This window comes from Coregonus lavaretus (assembly GCF_964263955.1).
Source record: "Coregonus lavaretus genome assembly, chromosome: 11".
In the NCBI taxonomy this organism is placed as follows: domain Eukaryota; kingdom Metazoa; phylum Chordata; class Actinopteri; order Salmoniformes; family Salmonidae; genus Coregonus; species Coregonus lavaretus.
In genome coordinates, this window is record NC_139998.1 from 5174494 (window position 1) to 5195348 (window position 20855).

At 41.8% G+C, this 20855-nt stretch overlaps 1 protein-coding gene across 1 annotated transcript in view; it reads right to left on the minus strand.

Moving 5' to 3' along the window:
* Positions 1 to 3486: 3486 nt before the first annotated feature.
* LOC311137004 (cAMP-dependent protein kinase type II-beta regulatory subunit-like) overlaps positions 3487 to 20855 on the minus strand; it is a gene marked incomplete at both ends in the record, with an annotated part of 41470 nt that continues 24101 nt past the window's right edge. The window contains 5 exons of the mRNA XM_084171332.1: positions 3487 to 3623; positions 3812 to 3947; positions 4053 to 4121; positions 9899 to 9973; positions 10210 to 10311. Of these exons, the coding sequence (XP_084027458.1) occupies positions 3487 to 3623; positions 3812 to 3947; positions 4053 to 4121; positions 9899 to 9973; positions 10210 to 10311 (519 nt within the window). The remainder of the gene's footprint in view (positions 3624 to 3811; positions 3948 to 4052; positions 4122 to 9898; positions 9974 to 10209; positions 10312 to 20855) is intronic.

The window sequence follows — 20855 nt, forward strand, 5'->3', positions numbered from 1 at the left end:
AGTGTGATTGACTTGGAGTTACATTGTGTTGTTTAAGTGTTCCCTTTAATTTTTTGAGCAGTGTATTTTCTTTTTTTGTGTATCTTATTTCACCTTTATTTTAGCAGGAAGTCCCATTGAGACCAAGGTTTATTTTGCAAGGACACCCTGCATGACAAGTCCAGCAGCAATTAGACAATGTTAGAGACTCAAATACTTCAATTAGTTAAATTGGTCATTAACCAATATTGTCATCTTGAGTGAAGTTAGTGCCTAAAAGAAATGAGCGTAGCAGCTTCTTAATACAAAACTGTTCTTTATTGTAATAAAAAGTTAGATATAACCGACAACAGACAATAATAATTGATTTCCTCAGCTATACGCAAAGTTCCACAGTCTGTAGTGAGCCTTCTTCACAAAATCAAAAGCACTGCTAGCACAAAGTTAGAGGGGAATCATACCATTAAAAAAAAACGAATAGTAAACTACCTCATGTATAAGCCAAGTTAGACCTAACCAAACCATGAGAAAACAAAAATATAATTACTTGAGACATTGGAAATAATTAACTTTTTTTTTCTCAAACTGGAATGCTATTTGGCCCTAAACAGAGAGTACACAGTGGCAGAATACCTGACCACTGTGACTGGCCCAAAATTTAAGGAAAGCTTTGACTATGTACAGACTCAGTGGAACAGCCTTGCTATTGAGAGAGGCTGCCGTATTAAAACACATATTTCCCTCAGATTACACAAACCCACAAAGAATTCGAAAACAAATCCAATTTTTATTAGGTGAACTACCACAGTGATCCATCACAGCAGCAATATATGTGACCTGTTGCCACAAGAAAAGGACAACCAGTGAATCACAAACACCATTGTAAATACAACCCATATTTATCGGTTTAGTTATTTTCCATTTTGTACTTCAACTATTTGCACATTGTTACAACACTGTACATAGCCATAATAGAACATTTTAAATGTCTCTATTCTTTTGAAACATTTGTGAATGTAATGTTATTGTTAATTTCTGATTGTTTATTTCACTTTTGTTTATTATCTATTTCACTTGCTTTGGCAATGTAAACATACGTTTCTCATGCCAATAAAGCCCTTTGAATTGAGTTGAATTGAGAGAGACAGAGAGAAAGAGAGACAGAGAGAGAGAGAGACTGTTACTGAGAGAGCAGGGGACCATTGTGCACTTTTTCCAAAAGGTACAGGTTGTTTGTAATTTATGTAGAGGTAGACAGCAATAAATACAGTATAACTATGGCTATGTACCAAATGGCACCCTATTCCCTATATAGTGCACTACTTTGGACCAGGGCCCATAGGGTGCATTATGTAGGGAATAGGGTGCGATTTGGGACATACTTTATCAATGTCGTTGAAGTCATGGCTAAAAGCCGCATATTATTATGTTTCACTGGCACACGAGAACAGTTGCATTTAATAACAAAAAATGTACATTTAAGATGAGAAACACAAGGAAATAAACTATCTCAATAAAGACAATAATGTGTTCAAAAACCATATTACTGGTATGGTGACTAGTGTCTAGTGCTGCAGCTTAGAGGATTCAAGAGCTCAAAGATTTAATATCAAATACTTACATGGTCAGCCAACTGTATTTATATTCTTACAAAACTATGATTATTTTGTTGTGCAAAAGTCTGGCATTATTAACTGTTTCTTAAAGCATACAGTGAAGAATGTATTACCGTTTGTTCACAGACATGTTCAGGGGGTTGAATCACATGTTTGAGGAGACACATTTGCTATGAAAAAAAGACTACTGCTTCCATGGGTAAATGTACATTCTATGATGTAGAAAGAAGCTCTCTTTTTCCCGTATTTTCTGATGTAGAACAAAAGATCAACACAATCCCAAGTCTGTTTTAAAAGAAAAGTGAATGTATAATGTCAGTGTAACATTAGGAAATCAACATACATTGTTCTATTCATCCCTTCGTTTTATGACACAATTGTTTGTTCATACCCCCATGTTGAAACACAATGACCTAGTTCCCTTTTGTATCCTATTAAATGCATGGTACCCCTTGCTAAAAGATAAGTCAACACGAGAATATCAAATTATTAACAAAAAACTTAAATGTGAAATGCAATGATGACCGTGACATTATGGTGACACCATCATAATCTAACTAGGACTTGAATGGCCTTTGGCACATGATGAAATATGATATTATCATAATATTTGAAAGGCCAATTTATATATCATCCATAATTTTATAGTGATCATTATACAAACAAGTGACTTAAAATGTCAAAATGTGATAAATTCAATGAAATGCAAACTTGTAGAAAATCTAAGAGGAAAAAGTTGTAAGGACAGAACAAATGAACATTGACATTTTGGATTAACACTAATCTTTCTTTCAATAAAGATATTACTCCCAGACAAAATCCTTTAAAACATACCATTGTATGTCATCTGGAATCAAATGTACACATTTTGTCTTACCCTTTCTAAATCACCAATGGTAACATACTGTGTTTCACATTTTCTGAAAGGAATACAATACTTTCTACCCACTGGTTTCGGTAACACTTTACTTGACACCCAGCGTCATTATGTCATAACAGCTGACATAACTTGTCATAACCTGTCATAATGTGGTCATAACACAGTCATGACACATATATTTAGACCTGTATATTGCAATATTTTTGTGGTTGGTTATGATACCTTCATAAGAGTGTCAAAACCCACAAAACTTACCACGGTAGTTATTTTATGGCTGGTTATGACACCTACATTAGAGTGTCAAAACCCACAAAACCTACCACACAAGGCAAAACATTCCATTTCACCATAGCCTACTTGTCAACAGTATGTTTATGTTATATAACATTTTCTGAAATTGACCATATTAAATTATTGTAATTGCGCAAAAATTGATGTCAGACATGCACATACCCCAGTGCTCTGTTGCTGATGACTGGGATGAATGCAGGAGCAGATTTCAGGAGCAGGACAAGACACCCTCTTTTTGACTGATGACTGACATAAGGGCATGTATGTGATAGGTATATCTGGCTTATATGATTATGATGGTCATAATGCTTCTTGACAGTGTCAGAAAGCGTATTTTCTTAGTCCAATTAAAGTGACACAGGATGGTCATAATGCTTCATGACAGTGTCATAAAGTGTATTTTCTGCCATTTATTTAAAATATGATAGAAACTTAAGACTTAAGAAACAAACTTTCAAAAGAAAGGAAACTTCTTGGCAGGGAAAAAACAGGTATCATAACCAGCCATAAAATAACGCAATATATGTCACAACAGGTGTAAATATATGGGTCAAGACAGTGTTATGACATGTTATGTCAGCTTTTATGACATATTATGACATGGTTATGACCGTGTCATAACGTGTTATGATGCTGGGTGTCAAGTAAAGTGTTACCCTGGTTTCTCACATCTTCATCATCATAGTGCATCTCACTTAGTCTTTTTTCCCTTTCTGGTTTTCATTGGGTTTTCTCCTCAATGTCAGTGGTGCTATTTCCAAACAACGTGACCAGCTGCTGTTCGTAATTTGCAATGTTTCTCTTCATGATGTCCATGCAGGGGCCCAGCAACCTCTCAAACGCCTGGACGTCCATAACTGGTAAACACAAGAGGAGAGGTGTAAGACACAGGAAGGGATGACTCTAAACAGTTTCCTTGTTTCTTCAATTCCTCTCAAACTGAATTGGAGGAGACTCCTCTAATGACCTTTGAGAAACAATTAGGACAAGGACGGAGGAGTATATAAGGATTTGAGACACAGCCCACATAATAAAGGCAGTATACCTAAACATTTAACACTTCCCACAGCATAAGCTGAAGCAGCTCTGGGTTTGTTCGTGACCAGAGCCAGTTCTCCAAAGTACTGCCCTCTAGAGCACGTGGCTATATCCACCTCCTCATCCTCTCTGTCTTTTTTCGTCTAGAGAGAAGACATAAGAGAGCAACATAAACACAAACATAAAATCCCACAAATCCGTCTTAACAAAATGTCTATGTACGATATGGCTAAGAGGCACAAACTTACCCTGCTTCTCTTCATTGTGATTCTAACTTGACCAGATTCAACTATATAAAAACAATCTGCTTGATCACCCTGCAACAAAACATACATTACAGTATTTAAAATAGCAAATAAACAATACAGTGCCGTCGGAAAGTATTCAGACCCCTTTACTTTTTCCACATTCTGTTACGTTACAGCCTTATTCTAAAATGGATTAAATAAAACAATTTCCTCAGCAATCTACACACAATACCCCATAATGACGAAGCGAAAACAGGTTTTTAGAAATTTTTGCAAATGTATTAAAAACAAAAAAACAGAAATACCTTATTCATATAAGTATTCAGCCCCTTTGCTATGAGACTCGAAATTGAGTTCAGGAGCATCCTGTTTCCGTTGATCATTCTTGAGATGTTTCTACAGGTTCCGGTAGGCGAGGTGAGTAGTCATGCTGTACTTCGCTCCGCAGGTAATATGACACATTACATTAGAATGGAACGATTTGATTAGTGTAATGTTGGCTAGCTACATAGTTGTATTTGTATCAAAGATAAAGGTGTAGTATAGAGTAACTATCGAGGTTAGCTAGCCAGCTACACTCGTTCGCAGCGACGCCGTTTCTCAAACAAAGTCAACACTGCAGCCATTGCTAGCTAGCAGTACTGTAGCTACTAAATACAATATCATTTTAGCCAGCTACATTCGTTCGCAGCGACGCCGTTTTTCAAACAAAGTCATCACCGCAGCCATTCCTAGCTAGCCAACGCTACCAGCTAGCAGTACTATAGCAACTAAATACAATATAATTTTAGCCAGCTACATTCGTTCGCAGCGACGCCGTTTTTCAAACAAAGTCAACACAGCAGCCATTGCTAGCTAGCAGTACTGTAGCAGCTAAATACAATATCTTTGTGCTAGCTAGCCAACGCTTAATTATTGCTGCGTTATGAAAGGAACTAGACACGGACACGAATTATCTGTTTAGTGTGTTAACACACTATTGGTAGATTGTGGTAACCAAGTATTGGTGCTAAACCGTGTGTTATTGGATGCTAGCATGCTAGTTAGCTATGGCGTCATAGTTAGCTAGCTGAATAAAGTAAGTTGAGTCTATTCCTTGAAACATTGAACCGCTGTAGTTTACAACAATTCTAATTTCTAAAGTGGAAGTTGGGAGAGTTTTATTCGGGTGTTTCAGTGAAACAATTATAGTTTCTGAGGTGGAAGTTGGGAGAGTTATATTTGGGAGTTTGTGGTGAGGGAGGCCCGCTCTCTCCTTTCCCAGATGTTTAGTTCATTTCATTCCGATCTCCTCTGCATTATTGTAGCCATTTGCTACAGCCTGTCAACTATGCCTCTGCCTATCCCTGTTCTCTCCTCTCCGCACAGGCTACACAAACGCCTCACACCGCGTGGCTGCTGCCTCTCCAACCTGGTGGTCCCTGCACGCACCACACACCTGGAGTTCCAGGTCTCAGGCAGCCTCTGGAACTGCCGTTCTGCTGCCAACAAGGCTGACTTCATCCCAGCCTATGCTACCCTCCAGTCCCTCGACTTCCTGGCGCTGACGGAAACATGGATTACCACTGAAAACACAGCTACTCCTACTGCTCTCTCCTCGTCTGACCATGTGTTCTCGCATACCCCGAGAGCATCTGGTCAGAGGGGTGGTGGCACAGGAATCCTCATCTCTCCCAAGTGGTCATTCTCAATTTTTCCCCTAACCCATCTGTCTATCTCCTCATTTGAATTCCATGCTGTCACAGTCACTAGCCCATTTAAGCTTAATATCCTTGTCATCTATCGCCCTCCAGGTTCCCTTGGAGAGTTCATCAATGAGCTTGACGCCTTGATAAGTTCCTTTCCTGAGGATGGCTCACCCCTCACAGTTTTGGGGGATTTCAACCTCCCTACGTCTACATTTGACTAATTTCTCTCTGCCTCCTTCTTTCCACTCCTCTCCTCTTTTGACCTCACCCTCTCACCGTCCCCCCCTACTCACAAGGCAGGCAATACGCTTGACCTCATCTTTACTAGATGCTGCTCTTCCACTAATCTCACTGCAACTCCCCTACATGTCTCCGACCACTACTTTGTATCCTTTTCTCTCTCGCTCTCCTCCAACACTACTCACTCTGCCCCTACACCGATGGTAATGCGCCGCCGCAACCTTCGCTCTCTCTCTCCCACTACTCTCTCCTCTTCCATCCTATCATCTCTTCCCTCTGCTCAATCCTTCTCCCTCCAATCTCCTGATTCTGCCTCCTCAACCCTCCTCTCCTCCCTTTCTGCATCCTTTGACTCTCTGTGTCCCCTATCCTCCCGGCCGGCTCGGTCCTCCCCTCCAGCTCCGTGGCTTGATGACTCATTGCGAGCTCACAGAACAGAGCTCCGGGCAGCTGAGCGGAAATGGAAGAAAACTAAACTCCCTGCCGACCTTGCATCTTTTCACTCCCTCCTCTCTACATTTTCTTCATCTGTTTCTGCTGCTAAGGCCACTTTCTACCACTCTAAATTCCAAGCATCTGCCTCTAACCCTAGGAAGCTCTTTGCCAAATTCTCCTCCCTGCTGAATCCCCCCCCCCCCCCCCCTCCCTCCCTCTCTGTGGATGACTTCGTCAACCACTTTGAAAAGAAGGTTGACGACATCCGATCCTCGTTTGTTAAGTCTAATGACACTGCTGGTCCTGCTCACACTGCCCTACCCTGTGCTTTGACTTCTTTCTCCCCTCTCTCTCCAGATAAAATCTTGCGACTTGTGACTGCAGGCCGCCCAACAACCTGCCCGCTTGACCCCATCCCCTCCTCTCTTCTCCAGACCATCTCCGGTGACCTTCTCCCCTACCTCACCTCGCTGATCAACTCATCCTTGACCGCTGGCTATGTCCCTTCCGTCTTCAAGAGAGCGAGAGTTGCACCCCTTCTCAAAAAACCAACACTCGATCCCACTGATGTCAACAACTACAGACCAGTATCCCTTCTTTCTTTTCTTTCCAAAACTATTGAGCGTGCCGTCTTTAGCCAACTCTCTTGCTATCTCTCTCAGAATGACCTTCTTGATCCAAACCAGTCAGGTTTCAGGACTGGTCATTCAACTGAGACTGCTCTTCTCTGTGTCACAGAGGCTCTCCGCACTGCTAAAGCTAACTCTCTCTCCTCTGCTCTTGTCCTTCTAGACCTGTCTGCTGCCTTTGATACTGTGAACCATCAGATCCTCCTCTCCACCCTCTCCGAGCTGGGCATCTCCGGCGCGGCTCACTCTTGGATTGCGTCCTACCTGACCGGTCGCTCCTACCAAGTGGCGTGGCGAGAAGCTGTCTCCGCACCACGTGCTCTCACCACTGGTGTCCCCCAGGGCTCAGTTCTAGGCCCTCTCCTATTCTCCCTATACACCAAGTCACTTGGCTCTGTCATATCCTCACATGGCCTCTCCTATCATTGCTTCGCTGACGATCCACAACTAATCTTCTCCTTTCCCCCTTCTGATAACCAGGTGGCGAATCGCATCTCTGCATGTCTGGCAGACATATCAGTATGGATGACGGATCACCACCTCAAGCTGAACCCTGGCAAGACGGAGCTGCTCTTCCTCCCGGGGAAGGACTGCCCGTTCCATGATCTCGCCATCACGGTTGACAACTCCGTTGTGTCCTCCTCCCAGAGTGCGAAGAGCCTTGGCGTGACCCTGGACAACACCCTGTCGTTCTCCGCTAACATCAAGGCGGTGACCCGATCCTGCAGGTTCATGCTCTACAACATTCGGAGAGTACGACCCTGCCTTACACAGGAAGCGGCACAGGTCCTAATCCAGGCACTTGTCATCTCCCGTCTGGATTACTGCAACTCGCTGTTGGCTGGGCTCCCTGCCTGTGCCATTAAACCCCTACAACTCATCCAGAATGCCGCAGCCCGTCTGGTGTTCAACCTTCCCAAGTTCTCTCACGTCACCCCGCTCCTCCGCACACTCCACTGGCTTCCAGTTGAAGCTCGCATCTGTTACAAGACCATGGTGCTTGCCAATGGAGCTGTGAGGGGAACGGCACCTCCGTACCTTCAGGCTCTGATCAGTCCCTACACCCAAACGAGGGCATTGCGTTCATCCACCTCTGGCCTGCTGGCTCCCCTTCCTCTGCGGAAGCATAGTTCCCGCTCAGCCCAGTCAAAAGTGTTCGCTGCTCTGGCACCCCAATGGTGGAACAAGCTCCCTCACGACGCCAGGACAGCGGAGTCACTCACCACCTTCCGGAGACATTTGAAACCCCACCTCTTTAAGGAATACCTGGGATAGGATAAAGTAATCCTTCTACCCCCCCCCCCCCCCTCCCCCCCCCAAAAAAAAAAAAACAATTGTAAAGTGGTTATCCCACTGGCTATAGGGTGAATGCACCAATTTGTAAGTCGCTCTGGATAAGAGCGTCTGCTAAATGACGTAAATGTAAATGTAAATGTACAACTTGGAGTCCACCTGTGGTAAATTCAATTGATTGGACATAATTTTGAAAGGCACACACCTGTCTATATAAGGTCCCACAATTGACAAGTGTATGTCAGAGCAAAAACCATGAGGTCGAAGGAATTGTCCGTAGAGTTCCGAGAGGATTGTATCGAGGCAAAGATCTGGGGAAGTCTACCAAAAAATGTCTGCAGCATTGAAGGACCTCAAGAACACAGTGGCCTCCATCATTCTTAAATGGAAAACGTTTGGAACCACCAAGACTCTTCCTAGAGCTGGCTGCCCAGCCAAACTGAGCAATCGGGGGAGAAGGGCCTTGGTCAGGGAGGTCACCAAGAACCCAATGGTCACTCTGACAGAGCTCCAGAGTTCCTCTGTGGAGATGGGAGAACCTACCAGAAGGACAACCATCTCTGCAGCATACCACCAATCAGGCTTTAATGGTAGAGTGGCCAGACAGAAGCCATTCCTCAGTAAAAGGCACGACAACCTGCTTGGAGTTGGCCAAAAGACACATAAAGACTCTCAGACCATGAGAAACAAGATTATCTGGTCTGATGAAACCAAGATTGAACTCTTTGGCCTGAATGCCAAGTGTCACGCCTGGAGGAAACCTGGCACCATCCCTACTGTGAAACATGGTTGTGGCAGCATCATGCTCTGGGGATGTCTTTCAGCGGCAGGGACTGGGAGTGTAGTCAGGATCGAGGCAAAGATGAATGGAGCAAAGTACAGAGAGATCCTTGATGAAAACCTGCTCCAGAGCACTCAGGACCTCAGACTGGGGCTAAGGTTCACCTTCCAACAGGACAAACAACCCTAAGCACACTGCCAAGACAACACAGGCGTGGCTTCGGGACAAGTCTCTGAATGTCCTTGAGTGGCCCAGCCAGAGCCCAGACTTGAACCTGATCGAACATCTCTGGAGAGACATGAAAATAGCTGTGCAGCAAAGCTCCCCATCCAACCTGACAGAGCTTGAGAGGATCTGCAGAGAAGAATGGGAGAAAGTCCCCAAATACAGGTGTGCCAAGCTTGTAGCGTCATACCCAAGAAAGACTCAAGGCGATGATCGCTGCCACAGGTGCTTCAACAAAGTACTGAGTAAAGGGTCTGAATACTTACGTAAATGTGATATTTCCGTTTAAAATGTGATATTTCCGTTTAAAAATTAGCAAAAATGTCTAAAAAACAATTTTTTGCTTTGTCATTATAGGTTATTGATGAGGGGAAAAAAACAATTTCATCCATTTTAGAATAAGGCTTTAACGTAACAAAATGTGGAAAAATACATGGGGTCTGAATACTTTCATAATGCACTGTACATTAGAATGAAATAAATACTCGGAAGAAGTGCAATTACTTGGCAAGATCATATTGAATACAATAGAATAGAAGATGGAGAAAACAATACCTGAGTGATGATCTGTTCTTCATCGCTGAAAGCTTTAGAAGACAGCACGTCCACTACTTTCATTCTCTCTGAAAGCTGGGGATAACAGGGAAGGCAAAGTTTGTTAAGAAACATATGTTTGGTTAATATGTTTGGTTTGCAGGGATGAGTTTGTTCTATACTTTAAAATACACATAATCTGAAAACTGGGAATAACACGGCACACACAGTTTGGATTGCAGGGATGTGTTCGTACTAATGTAGAAAAATACACTTTTGCGTTCACAAAAACATATTCTACTGGTAAAGACAGAAAGACAATAGACCTATACCTCTAATGATGTAAGGAATGGAAGTGATTCAATGAACTCCTCATAAAGTCTCCTCTTCAACGCGTTGTTCTTTACAATGATCCTCCTGAATGTCAGACGATCCTGAAAACAAACAGACACAGTTGGTAGTTACAGTCTTGTCCCATCACTGCAACTCCCGTACAGACTCGGGAGTGGCGAAGGTCGAGAGCCATGCGTCCTCCGAAACATGACCCTGCCAAGCCGCACTGCTTCTTGACACACTGCTCACTTAACCCGGAAGCCAGCCGCACCAATGTGTCAGAGGAAACACCGTACAACTGGCGACCGTGTCAGCGTGCATGCGCCCAGCTCGCCACAGGAGTCGCTAGAGCACGATGGGACAAGGACATCCCGGCCGGCCAAACCCTCCCCTAACCCGGACGACGCTGAGCCGATTGTGTGTCGCCTCATGGGTCTCTCGGTCGCGGCCGTCTGCGACACAGCCCGGGATCGAACCCGGATCTGTAGTGTCTCCTCAAGCACTGCAGTGCCTTAGACAACTGCGCCACTCGCGAGGCCCTTTTTTCCTTTTAGTCCCTGTGTCTAACATAAAATTTTCCAGCAGAGGGAGCTGTAGCGCTAACCAATGTCAAGATTTTCCCCAAAAAGCTGCAGAAGTGTCCTATAATTATATCATGCTATTATCATTGGTTGGTTTATCCGGATCCCCATTAGCTTTTACACAAGCAGCAGCTATTCTTCCTGGGGTCCACACAAAAACATAAAACACGACAAATAACAAAACACTGATACATTCATAGACAAGAACAGTCACATAAATATATAATACAATATACAAACAATACAACTAAAGAATAATGTGTGTGTATATTGTGTGTTAGAGTGTTATAGTGTGTCTATGTGTGGGTGGCAGGTAGCCTAGCGGTGAAAAATCTAGGTGAAACTAGGTGAAAAATCTGTCGATGTGCCCTTGCGTAAGGCCCAAGTCGCTCTGGATAAGAGCGTCTGCTAACAGACTAAAATGTGAATGTTCGTGTGTGTGTCATTTCACAGTCCCTATTGTGCCATGAGATGTTGTTTTATACATTTTATAATTTTGCAGTTTGCTTGAGTAATTGGAGATGGAAGGGAATTCCATGCGAACATAGCTTTGTATAATACCATGGTGGGTGATTCTCATGAAACCAGTTTTAACCATGGCAGTAACAAATTGTGTTAGAAAACCATAATGCATCTGCAACAATCAGCTATCATTCTGAAGACTAAGATGCTTAGTTTATGGCACAGTGTCTTATTTTAAAATACATTTGACATTTTCGCCCGAATTTTGTACATTTTCACCCCAAATTCTCATTACCGAAATGCGTCCGGATTAAATTCTCTGGTCATTTTATACAATTTTACTTTAGAAAAACCTAACTTATTTTAATAAAACACAAAATATGTTGCTGTAGTTTGTCCATAAATCATAAACGTTTTATACTAGTTGAAGTTTACATTAAACTAGAATATTTATTACGTAAAAACACAGTGTCTGTGGACATGTTTCTCATTACCGTAACACTTTTTTGATTTGCTGTAAAAACACTAATAATTTTTATAATAACGTTTTTTAAATAAAGGAGTAGTCCTTAGATGAGCACAAGTTCATTTAATTTATTCACTTATATGCGGGAATGAGGATCTTATTCTCAAACACCCCCTTTACGACACTTGACCTTCTCATTACCGAAATGATTAAAAAGCTCAAATTGGTTAAAACTTAGAGAACCATTACCTTACCAACATGGAGGCATGAATGGGCTCTAGTGATGTGTTCAATTGTTTACTAACTCATAATAGCTGTCTCCTATTACTTGCAGATTGAGCTAAGGGCCTCTCATTACCGAAACACACATTTCTCATTACCACGTATTTTTTAGGTCAGTTTCGGTACTGAGAACCTTAATTTCGGTAATGATAATAAGCTAATTCTAATGTAGAGTGGGGAAAAAAAGTATTTAGTCAGCCACCAATTGTGCAAGTTCTCCCACTTAAAAAGATGAAGAGGAAAAAAAATCCTGAAAATCACATTGTAGGATTTTTTATGAATTTATTTGCAAATTATGGTGGAAAATAAGTATTTGGTCACCTACAAACAAGCAAGATTTCTGGCTCTCACAGACCTGTAACTTCTTCTTTAAGAGGCTCCTCTGTCCTCCACTCGTTACCTGTATTAATGGCACCTGTTTGAACTTGTTATCAGTATAAAAGACACCTGTCCACAACCTCAAACAGTCACACTCCAAACTCCACTATGGCCAAGACCAAAGAGCTGTCAAAGAACACCAGAAACAAAATTGTAGACCTGCACCAGGCTGGGAAGACTGAATCTGCAATAGGTAAGCAGCTTGGTTTGAAGAAATCAACTGTGGGAGCAATTATTAGGAAATGGAAGACATACAAGACCACTGATAATCTCCCTCGATCTGGGGCTCCACGCAAGATCTCACCCTGTGGGGTCAAAATGATCACAAGAACGATGAGCAAAAATCCCAGAACCACACGGGGGGACCTAGTGAATGACCTGCAGAGAGCTGGGACCAAAGTAACAAAGCCTACCATCAGTAACACACTACGATGCCAGGGACTCAAATCCTGCAGTACAGACGTGTCCCCCTGCTTAAGCCAGTACATGTCCAGGCCCGTCTGAAGTTTGCTAGAGTGCATTTGGATGATCCAGAAGAGGATTGGGAGAATGTCAGATGAAACCAAAATATAACTTTTTGGTCAAAACTCAACTCGTTGTGTTTGGAGGACAAAGAATGCTGAGTTGCATCCAAAGAACACCATACCTACTGTGAAGCATGGGGGTGGAAACATCATGCTTTGGGGCTGTTTTTCTGCAAAGGGATCAGGACGACTGATCTGTGTAAAGGAAAGAATGAATGGGGCCATGTATCATGAGATTTTGAGTGAAAACCTCCTTCCATCAGCAAGGGCATTGAAGATGAAACGTGGCTGGGTCTTTCAGCATGACAATGATCCCAAACACACCGCCCGGGCAACGAAGGAGTGGCTTCGTAAGAAGCATTTCAAGGTCCTGGAGTGGCCTAGCCAGTCTCCAGATCTCAACCCCATAGAAAATCTTTGGCGGGAGTTGAAAGTCCGTATTGCCCAGCGACAGCCCCAAAACATCACTGCTCTAGAGGAGATCTGCATGGAGGAATGGGCCAAAATACCAGCAACAGTGTGTGAAAACCTTGTGAAGACTTACAGAAAACGTTTGACCTGTGTCATTGCCAACAAAGGGTATACAGTAATCCCTCGTTTATCGCGGGGGTTACGTTCCGAAAATGACCCGCGATAAGTGAAATCCGCGAAATAGAAAACTTTTTTTTTTTACAATTAGCAACTATTACATGTATACAAATACAGTGACTCACGTGTAGGCCGTTTCACTGCTCTTCAGACTGGGCCGCTGCATCCTGACTGCGCTCTGCAGTGTTCTCTTCTTCTGAAGCCCGCGGTGCAGGTGTGTTTGTTCGGGAGAAGAACATAGTGATAGGCAGCTGTTGTCGCTCTTTTTTCTTCTTTGCAAAAAGATCCTTGTACACCGACATGCCACCATCGATTACGTTGGAGAACTGTAATGAACGGCTCATCAAAGGGTCCCATTCCTCAGCTACTCGCTTAAGTTCAGTGGCCATTCGCACCATGGTTGCTAAGCGACCAAGCGTTAGTCCTTCCTCCTCATCTCTCGTGTCCTCTTCTCCCTCTTCTCTTTCATCGTCGCTTTGTGGCTTTGTCATTTACCTTCCCTTAGCATGTCCAGAAGTTTAACTTTATCTGAGATAGGTAGCATCTTCCGCCGTTTGGGCCCATCCGCAGGTGCTTTTGTCGGTCCAGGCCGTTTCGTCGACATTATGGGTTTAGGAGATGTTCGAAATTACAAGATAATTTGGCCAACTTAATGTAAATTTGCCAAGCTGTTTTATGTACGTACACATAACTGCACGAGACGACAAAATGATAGCACAATTCGTAGCATGTTTTGATACAAGAAGCGGGAGTGAGTTTTTAGCGAATCAGAATGCAGAGCACAATGCACCAAAAAAAAAAAAATGCATTATGAAAATCCGCGAAATAGCGAATCCGCGATAAGTGAACCGCGAAGTGGCGAGGGATCACTGTATAACAAAGTATTAAGACACTTTTGTTATTGACCAAATACTTATTTTCCACCATAATTTGCAAATAAATTCATAAAAAATCCTACAATGTGATTTTCTGGATTTTTTTTCCTCATTTTCTCTGTCATAGTTGACGTGTACCTATGATGAAAATTACAGGCCTCTCTCATATTTTTAAGTGGGAGAACTTGCACAATTGGTGGCTGACTAAATACTTTTTTCCCCCACTGTATAGTCAATGGGTGTGCTGTGCTGGTAACTTTGATTTTTTACTAGGACCACTGCTTATGCCTATTGTATAGAGTTTTTGTAAAACCTCAGTTATTTGATTAAGTAGGAGTTGTCAAGAAATATGTGTGTATAAACCCCATTTAATTTACTTAAAGCCACAAGTTTGTGTTTCAGCAAAGAGCAACCCACCCACTTAAAAGAGGATATCCATCATTTTTACATGTGTACCTGTTTCGGCACTTACCTGTACTGTTGTTTGATATCCCAAGACAGTTTTTGGTCCATATCCCACTTATTTAGATTATTTACATCCATATCATGTTATGCCATTTGCCCATAGGATGCCATTACATTTAGAAATAGATCTAAAATACCTTAGAACCACACATATCCATGTTTTAATACACCAATATTACCTGTAAAGACCTTGGAGAAAAGATTATGTAAAAAATAAAATAACCTTTTAACTTTGAAAATACATGCACGTAATTACAGTACTTATACTTATGCTAAAATAAGGGGTATTTTAGTCAATTGTATTAAGATCAGTGATTCTAGTATTATACAAGTTATGTGGGCTTAACAAATGACGCAGTTTGATGTTGTATTGGGTTACTGAATCTCTAATAGAGCTCAGTACAGTTTTTCAATGGCAAACTATGCAACACTCATTACCAAAACATGCATTATCATAAACGAAACCTGCTTTTCATTACAGTAATGCACCGATATTTACGAAATATTCCGAAAAATTAAATGTATACTGTAGTAGTTTTGGCTTAATCTGATAGCATGCCATTTGTTCTTTATCCAAATATGTGTACATAAACATAACATGTACAATTGAAGTCGGAAGTTTACATACACATTAGCCAAATACATTTAAACTCAGTTTTTCACAATTCCTGACATTTATTCCTAGTAAAAATTCCCTGTCTTAGGTCAGTTAGGATCACCACTTTATTAAAAAAAATTGAAATGTCAGAATAATAGTAGGGAGAATTATTTATTTAAGCTTTTATTTCTTTCATCACATTCCCAGTGGGTCAGAAGTTTACATACACTCAATTAGTATTTGGTAGCATTGCCTTTAAATTGTTTAACTTGGGTCAAACGTTTTGGGTAGCCTTCCACAAGCTTCCCACAATAAGTTGGGTGAATTTTGGCCCATTCCTCCTGACAGAGCTGGTGTAACTGACTCAGGTTTGTAGGCCTCCTTGCTCGCACGCGCTTTTTCAGTTCTTCCCACAAATGTTCTATAGGATTGAGGTCAGGGCTTTGTGATGGCCAATCCAATACCTTGACATTGTCCATTTGGAAGACCCATTTGCGACCAAGCTTGAACTTCCTGACTGATGTCTTGAGATGTTGCTTCAATATATCCACATAACTTTCCTTCCTCATGATGCCATTTATTTTGTGAAGTGCACCAGTCCCTCCTGCAGCAAAGCACCCCCACAACATGATGCTGCCACCCCTGTGCTTCACGGTTGGGATGGTGTTCTTTGGCTTGCAAGCCGACCCCATTTTCCTCCAAACATAACGATGGTCATTATGGCCAATCAGTTCTATTTTTGTTTCATCAGACCAGAGGACATTTCTCCAAAAAGTACAATCTTTGTCCCCATGTGCAGTTGCAAACCGTAGTCTGGCTTTTTTATGGTGGTTTTGGAGCAGTGGCTTCTTCCTTGCTGAGCGGCCTTTCAGGTTATGTCGATATAGGACTTGTTTTACTTTGGATATAGATACTTTTGTACCTGTTTCCTCCAGCATCTTCACAAGGTCCTTTGCTGTTGTTCTGGGATTGATTTGCACTTTTCGCACCAAAGTACGTTCATTTCTAGGAGACAGAACGGGTCTCCTTCCTGAGCGGTATGACGGGTGCGTGGTCCCATAGTGTTTATACTTGCGTACTATTGTTTGTACAGATGAATGTGGTACCTTCAGGTGTTTGGAAATTGCTCCCAAGGATGAACCAGACTTGTGGAGGTCTACCATTTTTTTCTGAGGTCTTGGCTGATTTCTTTAGATTTTCCCATGATGTCAAGCAACGAGGCACAGAGTTTGAAGGTAGAGTGAGGGAAAAAAGTATTTGATCCCCTGCTGATTTTGTACGTTTGCCCACTGACAAATAAATGATCAGTCTATAATTTTAATGGTAGGTTTATTTGAACAGTGAGAGACAGAATAACAACAAAAAAATCCAGAAAAACACATGTCAAAAATGTTATAAATTGATTTGCATTTTAATGAGGGAAATAAATATTTGACCCCCTCTCAATCAGAAAGATTTCTGGCTCCCAGGTGTCTTTTATACAGGTAACAAACTGAGATTAGGAGCACACTCTTAAAGGGATTGCTCTTAATCTCAGCTTGTTACCTGTATAAAAGACACCTGTCTACAGAAGCAATCAATCAATCAGATTCCAAACTCTCCACCATGGCCAAGACCAAAGAGCTCTCCAAGGATGTTAGGTACAAGATTGTAGACCTACAGAAGGCTGGAATGGGCTACAAGACCATCGCCAAGCAGCTTGGTGAGAAGGTGACAACAGTTGGTGCGATTATTCGCAAATGGAAGAAACATAAAAGTACTGTCAATCTCCCTCGGCCTGGGGCTCCATGCAAGATCTCACCTCGTGGAGTTGCAATGATCATGAGAATGGTGAGGAATCAGCCCAGAACTACACGGGAGGATCTTGTCAATGATCTCAAGGTAGCTGGGACCATAGTCACCAAGAAAACAATTGGTAACACACTACGCCGTGAAGGACTAAAATCCTGCAGTGCCTGCAAGGTCCCCCTGCTCCAGAAAGCACATATACAGGGCCGTCTGAAGTTTGCCAATGAACATCTGAATGATTCAGAGGAGAACTGGGTGAAAGTGTTGTGGTCAGATGAGACCAAAATTGAGCTCTTTGGCATCAACTCAACTCGCCGTGTTTGGAGGAGGAGGAATGCTGCCTATGACCCCAAGAACACCATCCCCACCGTCAAACATGGAGGTGGAAACATTATGCCAGTTGGTCCGCGCATGCTCTGCATTCTATGGAGGGAGCTGAAGGTTCGAGTTGCCAAACGTCAGCCTTGAAACCTTAATGACTTGGAAAAGATCTGCAAAGAGGAGTGGGACAAAATCCCTCCAGAGATGTGTGCAAACCTGGTGGCCAACTACAAGACACGTCTGACCTCTGTGATTGCCAACAAGGGTTTTGCCACCAAGTACTAAGTCATGTTTTGCAGAGGGGTCAAATACTTATTTCCCTCATTAAAATGCAAATCAATTTATAACATTTTTGACATGCGTTTTTCTGGATTATTTTGTTGTTATTCTGTCTCTCACTGTTCAAATAAACCTACCATTAAAATTATAGACTGATAATGTCTTTGTCAGTGGGCAAACGTACAAAATCAGCAGGGGATCAAATGCTTTTTTCCCTCACTGTAGGCCTTGAAATACATCCACAGGTACACCTCCAATTGACTCAAATTATGTCAATTAGCCTATCAGAAGCTTCTAAAGCCATGACATAATTTTCTGGAATTTTCCAAGCTGTTTAAAGGCTCAGTCAACTTAGTGTATGTAAACTTCTGACCCACTGGAATTGTGATACAGTGAATTATAAGTGAAATAATCTGTCTGTAAACAATTGTTGGAAAAATTACTTGTGTCATGCACAAAGTACATGTCCTAACCTACTTGCCAAAACTATAGTTTGTTAACAAGAAATGTGTGGAGTGGTTGAAAAATGAGTTTTAATGACTCCAACCTAAGTGTATGTAAACTTCCGACTTCAACTGTATACACAACTATTTATGACAAAAAACAAGATTCAGAAAAGGTTATGTGTTGCTGTAATGAGATACATTACAAAATACATTTGTGTAATTTAATTTTAAATATATTTGTTTTCAGTGTTATGTTTAACTCAGGCCTTTCCATTTGGTGAGCAATGTTAAAAGATATTCGAAATTGATTTGTTTATAACTTTTTTGGACATTGAAAACTATTGCGGTAATGAGAATTTTTGCATTGGTTGTTTTGGAAATAGTGGAAAAAAGCATATCTGATCAATAAACATAACAATAATTATTAAATAGATACCTAAAGATCCTAATCTTAGTCATCCAAGAGGAATTATGGTGGAAAATGTATTATATATATATTTTTTTTACATGATCATTTTGTCAAGTGCCAGTTTCGTGAGAATCACACGTGCGTTCCCGTGAATTTGTTTTGAACTTGGGGACTGTGAAGAGGCCCCTGGTGGCATGTATTGTGGGGTGTGTATGGGTGTCTGAGCTGTATGTTATTTAATTATGCAGCCAATATGGAATTTTCATCACAGTAATACAGTGGGGGAAAAAAGTATTTAGTCAGCCACCAATTGTGCAAGTTCTCCCACTTAAAAAGATGAGAGAGGCCTGTAATTTTCATCATAGGTACACGTCAACTATGACAGACAAAATGAGAAAAAAAAATCCAGAAAATTTGTAGGATTTTTAATGAATTTATTTGCAAATTATGGTGGAAAATAAGTATTTGGTCAATAACAAAAGTTTCTCAATACTTTGTTATATACCCTTTGTTGGCAATGACACAGGTCAAACGATTTCTGTAAGTCTTCACAAGTTAAAAAATAAAATAATGTATTTGCAAATTATGGTGGAAAATAAGTCTTTGGTCACCTACAAACAAGCAAGATTTCTGGCTCTCACATACCTGTAACTTCTTCTATAAGAGGCTCCTCTGTCCTCCACTCATTACCTGTATTAATGGCACCTGTTTGAACTTGTTATCAGTATAAAAGACACCTGTCCACAACCTCAAACAGTCACACTCCAAACTCCACTATGGCCAAGACCAAAGAGCTGTCAAAGGACACCAGAAACAAAATTGTAGACCTGCACCAGGCTGGGAAGACTGAATCTGCAATAGGTAAGCAGCTTGGTTTGAAGAAATCAACTGTGGGAGCAATTATTAGGAAATGGAAGACATACAAGACCACTGATAATCTCCCTCGATCTGGGGCTCCACGCAAGATCTCACCCCGTGGGGTCAAAATGATCACAAGCAAAAATCCCAGAACCACACGGGGGGACCTAGTGAATGACCTGCAGAGAGCTGGGACCAAAGTAACAAAGCCTACCATCAGTAACACACTACGCCGCCAGGGACTCAAATCCTGCAGTGTCAGACGTGTCCCCCTGCTTAAGCCAGTACATGTCCAGGCCCGTCTGAAGTTTGCTAGAGTGCATTTGGATGATCCAGAAGAGGATTGGGAGAATGTCATATGGTCAGATGAAACCAAATATAACTTTTTGGTAAAAACTCAACTTGTCTTGTTTGGAGGACAAAGAATGCTGAGTTGCATTCAAAGAACACCATACCTAGTGTGAAGCATGGGGGTGGAAACATCATGCTTTGGGGCTGTTTTTCTGCAAAGGGACCAGGACGACTGATCCGTGTAAAGGAAAGAATGAATGGGGCCATGTATCGTGAGATTTTGAGTGAAAACCTCCTTCCATCAGCAAGGGCATTGAAGATGAAACGTGGCTGGGTCTTTCAGCATGACAATGATCCCAAACACACCGCCCGGGCAACGAAGGAGTGGCTTCGTAAGAAGCATTTCAAGGTCCTGGAGTGGCCTAGCCAGTCTCCAGATCTCAACCCCATAGAAAATCTTTGGAGGGAGTTGAAAGTCCGTGTTGCCCAGCGACAGCCCCAAAGCATCACTGCTCTAGAGGAGATCTGCATGGAGGAATGGGCCAAAATACCAGCAACAGTGTGTGAAAACCTTGTGAAGACTTACAGAAAACGTTTGACCTGTGTCATTGCCAACAAAGGGTATATAACAAAGTATTGAGAAACTTTTGTTATTGACCAAATACTTATTTTCCACCATAATTTGCAAATAAATTCATCAAAAATCTTACAATGTGATTTTCTGGAGAAAAAAAATCTCATTTTGTCTGTCATAGTTGACGTGTACCTATGATGAAAATTACAGGCCTCTCTCATCTTTTTAAGTGGGAGAACTTGCACAATTGGTGGCTGACTAAATACTTTTTTCCCCCACTGTATTTCTCATAAAAACTAAAAGATAAGAAGATTATCTCTTGTCAACCAGGAAAGACTGGGATGCATGTTGTTGATGTTAGTTCTGTATGTGCAGTTAAGGGCAAGGCGTGCTGCTCTGTTTAGAGCCAGCTGCAGCTTTGATAGGTATTGTTTTGCTGCACTTGACCATTTTATCAGAT